Source organism: Tympanuchus pallidicinctus, unplaced genomic scaffold, assembly GCF_026119805.1.
Source record: "Tympanuchus pallidicinctus isolate F22 unplaced genomic scaffold, pur_lepc_1.0 scaffold15, whole genome shotgun sequence".
NCBI lineage: Eukaryota > Metazoa > Chordata > Aves > Galliformes > Phasianidae > Tympanuchus > Tympanuchus pallidicinctus.
In genome coordinates, this window is record NW_026294669.1 from 24,420,902 (window position 1) to 24,434,124 (window position 13,223).

Genomic DNA, 13,223 nt, shown 5'->3' on the forward strand with positions numbered 1-13,223 from the left:
TGGAGCAAAGGAGCAGAGGAGCAACATGGCTTTGTTAGTGATGGGAGGGGGTTTAATTAAATGGCATTCTAAGCTGTGATGTTAACCAATCTGTGGCATAGTCTGCTCCCTTAGGGATTTAGAACAGTTAGTTTGCTTGTGTGCAAAATCAACTGTTGATGCTGTCGTAAGAAACTTTAGTAATCTTACAACAAAGTATAAAACCTGTCAGACTACTGTTTGCCTATTTTGCAGTTGTTTCTGCAATATACTCATTTGTGTGGAAAGCTGGTGTCTGACTAACCTTTGTGCTTGGTCCTGAATATAAAGAGTGGAACATCTGTATATTTCCAATTCCCAGTAACTGCCCAGGGAGCTGCTGGGTCCAACACCTCTCAGAATCTTGCCCTCTGCACGTAAAAAAGAAGTCTGTTATTCAGTCACTTCAGGGCTAGACTTCAAGTGGAGTAATACAAACATGTCTGTACACTTGCATTCCAGGACTGTGGTGCTTTTACTGCTTGTTTCCAAATATTCAAAGCCACAGTACTGTAGAGAGATATGAGCTGTGCACATAAGTTCTTATGTTCCAGCCAGTCAATACCACTGTTAAACTTGGCAAAATTTCTGCAGACAAGGGTAGAGCATCAGGCTGGAATTGCATCTAAAATATGCTTTTACTTGAATTTCAAACAAACTTATATGGATCTTTACTTCTCCAAATCCAAAACAAATACAATTCCTTTAAAAAGGAGAGAATTTTCTGCTCTTTTTTTTTTCTCCCAGTAATGCGGATCATGAAATGATCATTATTTTTATGGGACTGCAAAGCCTATAGAAGTCAAAGCTATGTAACATACATTGCAGAGCGTTCTGCTAATCCTGTCCAACCACAGTCGTGCCTGGCCCAGGGATGAGGGTCTGGTAACTGGAAACTCGACACTGAAGGAATTCCAAACACAGTCCTCAAACTAAAAACAGCTCTCTCCGCATGGCATGTGTTACATGAGAGCCAGGGATTGTGCTCGTTTATGTTATCTGATTTTTTAGCCTTGCGTTGTCGATGAAAGAGCAGGAGAAGAAAGCACCTCCACCAGCTCAGCCCATAAATAATCTGTGTGTGGTGTGTTTGAGGTTAGCATGGCAGTGCTAGGCATCTGCCTTCTGCTGAGAAGAGCAAGCCGCTCTCTCAGACAGCAGCCACAGAGCATTTCCTTCTGCTGTGGATTCTTCCCAGTGCTAAGATACCAAATCTGATTTCCTGTGGCTTTTTAAATGCAAAATCCATCATCGGCTATGGGAAATACTGGTCTGAAGCAGCAAATATTAGTTATAGAAGTATATCACCTGTTAAGATGTAGAGAGAAACTTCACTGAAGCTCAGAAGCATGTGGCAGTTTTTTTGCAGCCTGCGATGACTCTTTGTATTTTTATTAGTTATATGCACACTGAATATTAAACAACAGGACTTCTCAGTGCCACAAACAGCACTGCAGCATCTTTAATGCTGTATGTGGAGGGGGGGAGGACTGCATGGTCTTTTCAGTCGGTTGTTTTTAGCATCCGTTGAGAAGAGCTGTATAAAGACACAGTAATGCATTTGATACTATCAAATTGTTTGTCTGCATAATTTACTTCTTACATCTACTCCTTTTTTCTTTAAAAGTAGACCCTCCTGGCTGAGAACAAACAACATGCAATCATGATGCATACAATAGAGTTCTTCAGTGAGAATCTGGACACAGATAGGACCTTGTTGCTTTCTGCTCTTCTTTAATCACAGCCTGAGCTGTGAAGCCATCACCCAGAGTCTCTGTATGTCTTGCTTAGACATGAAAGAGACTGCAGCCAAATGTGGGCTTTCCGTTTGCCACTTAGTCTGTGGCTCTCTTTGAAGTTTATTTCGAGAAGTACTCCCTGACAAAGTAAGAAAGCAGTTTTTCATGTGAGATTATATCCCTTGCAAAATATTCGTTCAGCAGCTAGACGGAGGCAGTGATGTAAGAAGGGAGCATTCCCTTCCTTGCTTTTTACCAGGTACTAAGAGTGTGACCTCTGTGATTCTCCCTATAGAACAGAGGCAAGAAAAACTCTTTTGTCATGATGAAATCCAAACCCCCGACATGATGGGGCACAGCATGAACAGCCAGATTGTCTTTTTGCTTTCCTTTGCTTTGAGATAACCCAAGCATGTGTCTTTGTGGCTTATGTTAAAGGTGACCTGCAAATGGGGGTCAACATTGAAACATGGTAAACTTGAAATGAAATGTGCTTTTTTTTTTTTTTTAAGCATTAGGTATTTAGGCCAGTCTACCCTGTGAGACTCTTGGCAGCTGAAGTATTACTGAAATGGGTTCTTCAAAAAAATGGAGCTGCAGAAAGCAAAAGCTGTTTTAGTTGTTTTTTTGAAACTTACAGATACCCATTTGACTTCAATGACTAAATAACATTTTGAGTAAAAGAAGCCCCTCCTATGTATTCTGAGTCCTTTCATTCTGTTTTAAATAATCCCAGAGGCTCTCAAAAATTCTGCAGCAAAGCCAGAATATATTAGATCTTACATGCTTTGTGCTTGGAAGGTAAATAAAGTGGAGAAAGAAAAGCAATTTCAGACGTTAATTGTCATAGAGGAAATAACAACAGGTACTGTTAATTGAACGTCATCACAGGTTACCTGAGTTACTTGACAAAGCTGCTTTGTGCTCTTAACTCTCGAAATGGATCACAGCTCTTACCTGGTCAAGTATGTGGAAGATAAACCAATAGGGCTGCTAACCAGTACATGAAATGATATGGCCAAACATATTTGCTGCTATCTGCAGTTTGTGTGATCTGTGCTTTTACTTTACGAGGTATGATTTCCTTGTGACAAACATAGTAAAGGGCACCTTGCCAATGACATAGGGAAGGTATTTCCCCCTAGTTTTGCTCCTTTCTTGAAGTTGGTGCTTCTGCCTGCCTGCCTTCCTCTGCTTCCTCTGCCTAGCCTCTGCTTTTAGACTTACACAGTTGAAGCATCTTCCATTGAAGGGCAGCAGAACTGAACTATCAGCAAAAACACTTTCAGAGCTTTGAGATCAGCTCCTTCCCAGCTTGTTGTGTCAGCTTCCCTGCCTTCTGCCTGCCATTAATTTCACTGGATCCACAGGTCAAACAACTGGCCAAAAATCTGGGAAACAGCTGAGGGTCAGAGCAGCTCCTACTCAGCACGCCCTGTCAGAGGGCACACTCCAGGCCTGGTCCTTTTGAGTGGCTGGACCTGCTTGACCCAATTTGTGGATTTTTGATCACTCCCATGGGTCACTGATTTTCCACTTGAGGTTATTGGTTTGACCCCCAAACCGTGGGTCACTTGGGAGGTGTGATGCAGCCCTGTGAACTCTGAACTCATCAGGAGCCTACAAAAACAGCAGCGAAGGGAAGAGGAATTTCATTAAGGCCTCTTCGGAGGTGGCAGTGTCTGCCGAAAGGAAAGGCGGGGGTTGTTTTGGCTCTTGAGGAAACAAGCGTAGCATCTACAAGGGGCTGCCAAGAAGAAAGTGTTTTGCTTGGTTGTTACGGCGATTACTTTAAAGGCAAACAACAGCATATACCTTTACACCATGAGCTATCAAGCAAAAATGGCGTTGGTTCAGAGGGGCCCTGCTTGTTCTGCTTACTGCTCCTAGCCTCCCAGATTTGCTCCTAATGGTGACAGCACTGCTATAGCTAGGCTTTGGCATCTGTACGTGTTTCTTCTTCCTCAAGAAGACTGATGGCTAATTTGAAGCACTTGGGAAGGGAAGGGCTGTTCTTTCCTGTATCTGAAGACATGTCAGGTGGAAGTTCACGGCAGAGACTCCTGAGGCTGGTGGTTTGTGCTGTGAGCAGCTCCCTAAAAGCAGACTGCAGCAAGCACAGCTGATAGGTGGGGAAGAATGGATCCTTAGGAAATAAATCAGTTTCAACATGCTGTGCTGGTCATAAAGAGGATGAAAAGCAAAACATCATCTTCGGTAGCACATGCCCTTGCATGCCCAACACCCACTTGAGTCACTGGGGAAATGAGCTGCAGAGGGTGGGACAGTCATGAGGATATCCTTCATGAAATTTCCCCTAGTCATGCTGTTCAGGATCTGGCTTGGGGGCAGAGTTACCAGAGTTGCCTGAGCTTTTGCTCACAAGATAGTTCCAGTAATCATTGGTTAGATCACTGGTAATGTTATTGTCAAGGCTATCAAAACAAAACAAAACAAAAAACAACTTGCATGCCACATTCTAGGGCTTTCCATGCCAACTGGATTTGAGCCTTGTCTCTTAGCACAACCCCTCCTCCAGGTGCTATCCCAAATTCTGAGGAATACACTCCAAAATTACAGCAGATCTGGGTGTTTGAGAGGAGAGAGATAGTCTGAAAGAAAACAGTTTACATATTTCTATATTTTCAAGAAAGATTATGTCTTTCATACACGGTCTTCTGCAGTCTACCTACACAACAAAGGGTGGTGTAAGTTTACGAATGGTGGATTTTGTTTTATAGCATAGCACAGAAAACCCAATGGCATGAGCTCAAGCTGCTGGATACATGCTTCATGTCTCTGGCACACTTGTAGCCTGGTACATCTTCGCTGCACAATCCCAGGTCGAAGCTGCCTGCATGTGCTACCCTGGGCACTTTCTTCCAGAACTGGCCTGCCTGAGCCTTCCTGGCAGTGGCTCTGCTGGGAGCTGAGCCACTGGGAGCTGGATTGCAAAGCACATCTCACTCTGCTGCCACATCCAGGCCTGCCTTGCGAGCTGAGGGATGACTTGTGCTGGAGGCTTAGAAGATGCTGTGGCTCAGTCCTGTTTTCTGCAGTCATTTTGGTACTAACTAATCTTGATTTTGTTATTTTTGAGTAATTCAATGTAGTAGTTAGATCTAAGTCCAAAAGCTGCCTGGCTCCTTGGTGAATTCTAGGTCAAGTTCCAGGTTCAGTCCCTTCTTAATGTGATCCACAAGAGCTTGGTTGATTACAGCTGCTGATGAGAACATCTTTTCAGATCTAATAAACAGGATCTTGAGCATTACCCTTAATTAAAAGGTGATGGCTGTAGGTTTGACGTTTGTTCCTCTTGGTTTGCTGCTTGACACAAAGCAGTTCTGAACATCGCAGAAGCCTTTTGTGATTGGAAGCGCATTTTTATGTACAGAAGAATTAACAGCTGAGTGGGATGGCACTGACTAGCAAACAAGCCTTCATATGGAAACACGTGGAGCAAATCTTTGGCCTGCTGTAGAAATTAGGCTTGTTGCAAGGCGTAGGTGTGTGAGCAGAGATAGCAGTTGTCTCAACACATGCGGCTAAAAGTCCTTTTAGTATCTCAGAGGGTGGCTTCAGGCCCTTCAGCACTTTGTCTGGACTGTCTCACAAAGAGAGAGAGGAAAAAAAAGTCAGGAGTGCCTGTCTTTTATAACATTCTGTTTTTAAAGCAAAAAGTCTCTGGGGAGCATGGGGTCCTAAAAGTCCAAGGCCTGGAATTCTTCCTTTTGCTCTTTCCATTTTAAACAGGAAACATTTGCACTAAGTTATTCCACGGAGAGAATTGTAGGTTCATTTCAAGGCAGATAATGTTTGTTCATTGCCTGTGTCCATGATTTACCCCATGGGCTTAAACGAGTGCAGCAGAAAACCACATGTTTTGTTTTACTTCATGCAAAACAAGTTCCAGTGGAGTCTGGAAGCCCAGATTAAGTAGGGGAGGCAAGCTTGTAAAATCTGTGTGTGAACAAAAGAGAGGCATTGATGAATTGTGAGCACCTGATCTGCTGTACCAAGATGATGACTTTTTAAATAAATCTATGGAAAGACTGTTTAAACAGTTCATGAGTTTAGTCCCAAACCCACAGAGCAGGTGTAATTGATTTATACTTTCGGCCCCTGTTTTGGGTCAAAACCCTGCCATCTTCCTTCAGCTCACACTTGCAGAGGGGCTGCCTGTACAGTCAATGGGAGGTTTTGCCAAAGTGCAAAGGCATTTGCAATCAGACTGGCAAAACCTCCTAATTGAGCTGAACTTTTGTGGGTGCCCTGGTTGACATGTCTGTGAGAACAATTATTTTTGCCATTTCAAAAGTATCACAAGTTAAGCTGTACTAGGAAAAGATATTGGTCCTTCATTAGTGCAAATCATGGAATTAAGATGCAAAAAGCTACAGAAAGGGCTCCGTGGCACATCCTCAGGGATGTCATGTTCACATGTTGCTTTCCACGTGAACTGGAGCTTGTCAGATCCATACTGATGCAGACAAGTTACAGACAGGTTACAGAGCTGTTGTAATATCAGGCCTTCCAGATCACAAGAGTGTTTTTTTTAAACCTCATTGGCAGCTCGCCCATTAAACACAGGTATTATAACCTGACATCCCTAGTGCTTCTTCCAGGAGTTCCAGTTTTTCCAACTATGGTGTTTGGAAAGCTTTATGGTCTGACATGTTAGGAGAAAAAATAGTGGGAAATGGCTTGGAAACCATGAATATTTGTGCATGTAAAGCTTATGGGATTTGCAGACTTGCAGACCCAACTCATCTGTTTATCCTCAGGCCAGATAAGATTCAGTCAAACATGCATTGTTTAAAGGAGCTTTGTTTCCATTATGGCAAATGCATCACAGGAGGCTGACTTTGGGAACTGAAGGGCTCCAGTGCTCCTCCATTGTAAAAGGGCTGTGATGTGTGCTGGACCCTTCTTCCAGCGTCCTGGGTGTTGCAGACTTTTGTAGCTTGCAGGTGGGAGGCTTGGTATCCTTCAGAAGTTCTTTTGACTCATTTGGACCTGTCATGCTTGAGGTGGCATTTCCTTTCCCAAAGTAAACAGACTGTGAGTACAATAACATGTCACTGAGCTAGTGCAACGCTTTTAATGGGCTTTATGCTTTCCTCTTCAGACGTGGACCTGCAGAGCCACTGGAATATTTAACAGGGCCGCGAGTGATCTACAAAGAGAGAGATCTTCCCTACTACCAAGGAGGAGGACAGCCTGTTGTCCACCCATCTAAGGGGAACTACATCCATGCACCAGACGCAAGAGTGGCAGAATTGAGATACCCCCCGTACTACCCAGCCCAGTCCGTCCCAAACCAGCATAAAGGACCCTTCCGGCAGGACGTGCCACCTTCTCCTCCTCAGCCCCACCGTGCACCAGCTTATAATGAGATTATCCGACACCGTGGGACCAGTCCAGACCAGTACCAGTACAGGCAACAGGATCCCAGGCAGAAGAACCCCATGACTGCAGCTGTATAGACACACACTGGACTTGCCAGCACAGCCCTGGAAGAATCCTGTTGGACATCGACCCTTTAGAGTTGTTCCCAAGCGTGGCTGCCTCTGCCTGTAAGATTGGCACAAGACCTGGAGTCGTTTGTACTGAGCTGGGCTCAGCATAGGTGCTTTCTGACAGGTGAACTAGAGGCATGAGTGGTACGATGTATTTTGAGTATGTGAGGTACCAGACAGTTGAGTATTTTTAAATTCCTTTTTAAAAGTAGAAAGTGGCTGCTGGAAATGAAGCGCAACACTTATTACACCTCAGGGCTATTTACCGAATCTGGTTACACCAATACAGTACATAGCTGTCTGTCCAGCAGCAGTATCACCAGTTTACTACAGAGCTCTGCTGCAGAGCCTCTCAGTGAGAGCACAGCGAGCAGTGTGGACTTCTCACAGGGATCTTGTGGGATCAGCTGACAGGGGCCTCACAGAGTCACCAGCCATGTTCCAGTCACATTCAGACCAGCAGCACTGTGTGCTAAGGATGCTGCAGTTCCAGATTTGTAACCTCACATTTGTCTTCCTCTTTTTGTTTGATAGTGGCAGCATTAATCTTGTATCCTTACCTTTTTTTACAATCTGCCTAGCAAGGTTCTCATCTTATTGCACCTGCTGCATTTGGAGTAAGGCAAAAAACTTTATCCACCACATGTGGGCAGGCTCAGAGGATAAGACAGCCATCCAAGAGGTGTATGCCTAGCAATGCATGTGTGTTTGTGAATATTTCGTAGTCACATGGTGTGCACTTTTTAAAGGTAAACTCCAGAAATCAGATCCTCAGCTGCTGTCAGTGCTGCTCCTGAGATTTCAAAGGAACTAGCCTGCGAGTCATGGCTGTGGAGGTGACTGTGGACATGGAGTCCATGACTCAATATCTATTAAGCTACTGTGCCAGGTGCTGCTTTGGATTGGACAGGGCTGCCTAACTCCTGTCTTGCTCTGGCCAGGCTGACAGTCAAGTGCTTGCTGGCAGCACGCGAGTCAGTGGTGGTGCCAGGCCAGTGCCAAGTGCCAAATAACCCAGGTTCCTGCAGCGGGGGCCAGTGAGAGAGGAGATTTTCACAGTGAGAGGTGAAGAAAGAGACAATGAAAGCAATAGGGAGATCTTCTATACCCTGGGCCCATGGAGGAAGAAGAGCAAAGAGCGGTAAGAGTTATTTGCAAAAGTGCATAGGACAAGAGCGGGCTGGCAGAGCTGGGGGTCGGGAGCGCCTGCCAGCTCTCTGCCCCATGCAGCCTAAGCTTGCAGTGCAGCCAGGAGGCTAGAAATCCACAGCCGTGTCCACACAGACATGTGCCATCTAGCCCAATAGGACTGTGGGCCCTCAGAGCTTTGTCTCAAGGGTTTTGTTGAAGGGTAGTCTTACATCTAGAAATATAGAGCTTCCAAGTGCCCTTAATTTCTTAGTATCTGCTTTTGGGAGCATTATTAAATAGTTTGGGCTCCTTTCCTCATCATGAAGAGATCTTGCCCTGACTAAGGATTAAGCTCAAGGATTTCTTTGATGTCTTTTTGATACCTTGATATGAAACACATTAAATCATACAGGTCACTTCTAGGCATTAAATATCACAGGAAGGATAGCATCCCTTTCCTAGAAACCCCTGGGAAAGGCCTCATTAGAGCAAGAGGTCCACAAGGCACAGGGCAGGCAGTCAGTGCTCTTTCTGGGGCCACAGCTGTAACCCCTGGTAAGGATGAGCACACATCCCAGTCAGCCCAGTGCTGCCTCTGTACTGCCAGTGAGAGGTTGGTGGAACTGGAGCACTGAGTATCTGTGCCTGCCCTGCTGGCATGCAGGCTCCAGTGGCTGCATTCACACCAATCTCTAGCACTGGCCAGGCTGGAAGCAGCGGGAAGAAGCAGCTTTGGGGTGGTGGAGAGGGGGCACGTCTCCATGATTCAGCTGCAGGGCTGGGCTCCCTGGGGCAGGGGCAGAAGAGCTCCAGATCCAGTCAGGAGGAAGCATTGGTGGGAGGGAGAGCAATGCGACTGATCGTGAAGTAAGTATGTTCAGTTCGTGCTCCATTTCTCCCTGCCCTCTTCCCTAGAAATGTAGGAGGAAAAACCTCTGGAGGGAGGGGTTGGATGTAAGGCCGAGTCTCTTGGCACTCTCCATAAACAAGGCACATTCCCCAGGGAAACTCTGCCTGTCGCATACGTGCTGTACGCAGCCTTCTCTGAAGAGTTTGAGATGCTGCAGGATACTCAGCCAAGACTTGGCAGCCGCAGGGTAGATGCTGGTGTTATGAAGGCCCGCTGAAAGTGAAGCGAAAACAAATTAAAATACTTTCCTTTCCCTGCTTGAAATACAACCGCTGATACATTTGATCCAGCTGTAAAGAAACTTATATATTTGCGACAGTGGCTTTATCAAGCCAGGCCACAATTAAGAACAGCTCTGAATATAAGCTACTGCCTTTATAAATCACTCTCAACTAACCCTTCACATGGCATTGCAGCGCAGTGAGCAGAACTTATTTACAGTATTTCAGGAGCCAGGGCCAAATAAAATCTGGATTGAAGCAGTTTCTGGGTTATTTATAGCCTTTGGAGGATCTGTATAGTTGTCTCCCCATAACCCGAATCTCTCCTTAATGGCTCCCCCTGACTGCATCAGCTCTGCTGGATGAGGTGGTCAGACCGAGCGCACACCTTCAGAGCTGTTAATCTTACCCAACGGGTTATTAAATGATGTTTCAGTGTGAGATCAGTACAGAGCTTCTTCCAGGAAAAAAAGAAAATGAGCTGCAAGCATAATATATAGATGCACCCTACAGGCGAGGAGCTAAGATGGAGCGGCAGGCTGACCCAGCTGGAGGACAGGACCCAAAAGTATTGCAGAGCCTCCCATCTGTCTCTGGTGCCATTGTTCTGCGAGGAAATTGCCCTTTGCAGGTTTAATATCTGCTAGAGGTATGGCTTTTTTTAAAGTATAATGTGTAACTACAGTATATATAGTCAGCTTCTCTGCAGTGTAAAATGTATGATTTTAGCACCATATTGTGGAAAAATATGTACCGTGCAGAATCCACGAGGTGCTACAACTGATGGTTGAAAATACGCACTTGCAAAAATCCAAAAGAGCCGTTAAGTAACAAGTTGTTCTTTTCCCCATATGTCCATATGTTTGGGAAAACTACACGTCTGAAGCGCTCTTGACACGTAATCGCCTCGCGTTCCCTCACCCCAAAGGTGCCAGTCCGGCAGCAGCGTCACCGCCGTGGCAGTGGTGTGAGGGGAGGGCCGCGTTTGCAGCAGGAGCAGCGTGCCAGCACTGCGCCTTAAGGGCTATGACGGGAGGGCTGCTGGAGGCTTTGCTTTCCCGAGCTGGGGCGTGCAGCCGGCGGCTCTGGCCCTGGCCCGTGGCCAGCTGGGCCCCGCAGATGAAAGATTAAGAGATACGGGGAGAGCCTGTGCATTTTTGCAGTGACCACCCACTAGTGAGCCATGTCTTGGCCTGAGAGCAGACGTTAGCACTGTGATGCGGCGTGAGGCAGGAGTCTCTTAGCACCCCCTGAACGTTATGGAGAAAAGGGGAGCAAAGCATGTCAATAATAATTTTTTGAAAGGCTCCTGCTTTGAAGAACTGCGTGCAGCCTGCATTCCAATTCGCTCCAGCTTCTTGAACTAGTTTCACACGCTGCCTAATTTTTATTTTTTTTTTACAGATGAATTGTGCTACCTCCTCCTCCCAGCCATCGCAGATTTGTTTATCAGAGTCAGTGCTGGGAGTGCATCCCACTGAGTGCTCCGCCGGGGCCACATCCTGGCGCTCTGCGCTGGGCAGAGGCTGCTTTGCACCTCCAAAAGGCCATATGCCTGTGCTTGCCCTCACAGAGTTCTGCAGAGTCCCTAAGCCTTACAAAGTGCAAAGTCGGAAGCACTCTTTACTGTCTGCATCAAAGAAAACACTTTTTAAGACACTTCCGTGCTATTCAGGAGGAGAGGGAAGTGTTTATGATCCTGACAATACCCATGAGTTTTAGTTAAATTAATTTCAAATTCACATGTGTTTGTTTTGGGGGAGAAATTCAATACACAATTCCTGAAGTTTTCTTTCTAGTACCACATCAAAGATTTGATCTTTTGGTACATATGGCTATATAAATTTTACCTGTTTTATTTTGCATTAAAATAAAGGCTTTAAGACTACGTATGACTATGGATTTACATGTCGAGTCTGTCTCTTATGTGCATCTACAAAGTCATCGTCACCTCTGGATGTGATATGGTGGTAGAAGATGGTGCATGGTCAGGTCGGATCAGAACTGGTAAGGTGATTTCCACAGAACAAAGCACCAACAGCCACGTGCTGTATTATAGAAAATACAATCACTAAGCTACCTGGTTCCTTATCAAATCTGCATTGTCTTCACTTGTAGCAACGGAGTCCTGATTTCATAGCCCTGACTGAAAGGAGGAGCGAGAGAGAAGTCCCTTGCCAACTCAGCGAATTTCAGCTTAGGCAGCTGCAGGCTCATTGCTAGAGCTCCCCAGGCAGTTTCATCTCGCCATCAGGCTCTTGCCTTCGGTAAGCACCGAGCTGTCCTGTGGCTGTGCAGGTCCTGCTGGCTGAGGCTGTATTTCAGCGAGACGGCTGCAGCGCTATCTGCCCAGAAATTTAGGACTCCTTGAAAGTTTTAAACAGGTACTTAACTTGAGGTACGTGGGCCATTTTGCCAAAGCTGATGACACAACTTTTCATGCTCCAGATTATGCACGAGCATAAATCTGTAGAATCAGATCTATGGTTTGCAGAGCATACTGAGATTCAGGCAAGAGTGTTATATTTATGTTAGGTGATGTCATTTTCAAAATAGTAGGTATTTAAGTGAAAAGTCACTGGAACACAGAGAAAGAAGAATTAGTCTTTCTGAGAAGAAAATTTTGCTGCAAAGAAAATGAAAGAGTAAAGAACAAAGTGGAAGGATAGAAAAGTACAGGTTTACAGAAATTGCAGTATGCTCCAAAACATTTTGAATGCAGACTTTGGCATTTATGGCCAAGCCGCAGTTCATAGGCAACTCTGAGTAAATTTTAGTCCATACTAAATTGTAATTCATGTAGGCACCAATTTTTAAAGTTATTGAGTCATAATTTGCATTCACTGCTAAAAACTGGGCAGGTAAAATACTAATGCCTGAATTTCTCCTTCTACTCAAGTTATACACAGTAGAAAAAGGCAAACTAAGAGTACATTAAAAGGTGAGAACTCGATGATCAGAGTTTCAAAAGTGCTCTGGCAATTGGTGGCAAAGGGCAGCAAGGGAGAGCAGTACATGATGGCAACACAGCTGGCAAAAAGGGAAAGGGATGAATAATTAGAATGGGGTGGAATGGGGAGCAGGGTAGAGGGTCAGACCTGAGCAGGAAATAAGTGACGGGGAGGAGAAGGGATTATCTCCAACATGTGAAGTTTAGTGTCAGCAAGGAAAATGACTCTCCAATATGCTGACCACTGCTCCCACTTCCACTTTGCATGAGAGGCTTGTGACACCCACTAAGCCCACTGAGTCAGGAGCTGTTTGCAGCACAAAGCAAGTGACTCCTGACTCAGTGGGCTTAGTGGATAGGTGTCACAAAACAGAAGGGCAAGAAGGAATTGAGGAAACGCATCAACTAGTATGGAGAGAGGAGGAGAGCCCTTGCTACCCAAATCTCCCAGCCTTCTGCCCACCTGCCTCTCTTCACTTCCCTGAGTACCACTGCCACCACCAAATCCTCTTCCTTCCCTGCTCTCCCTCTCCTCACAGACCCACCCTGAGCCACAAGTCCCCAACACCACATTGACCTACCTTCAAACACAGCTTTGGCCTTCAGTGCTGAGAAGCCTTGAGCCATCTGTGAGCATAGGTAACCAAGACCAAGAGCTTTCCTGGCACCCAAAAGCGATACGGAGTCAGAGCAAGCAGCATGGAGCAGGCGTTCTCACATGGTGTGGGCTGGGGC

The 13,223-nt window shown here is 45.6% G+C and overlaps 1 protein-coding gene across 5 annotated transcripts in view; it reads left to right on the forward strand.

Annotated features, from left to right (window-relative positions):
* PARD3B (par-3 family cell polarity regulator beta) overlaps positions 1 to 11,426 on the forward strand; it is a 753,023-nt gene extending 741,597 nt beyond the window's left edge. For all 5 annotated transcript variants that reach the window (XM_052674691.1, XM_052674688.1, XM_052674689.1 and 2 more), the window contains one exon: positions 6,886 to 11,426. In XM_052674691.1, coding sequence (XP_052530651.1) covers positions 6,886 to 7,243 — 358 coding nt within the window. In that variant the 3' untranslated portion in view covers positions 7,244 to 11,426. The remainder of the gene's footprint in view (positions 1 to 6,885) is intronic.
* Positions 11,427 to 13,223: the final 1,797 nt, after the last annotated feature.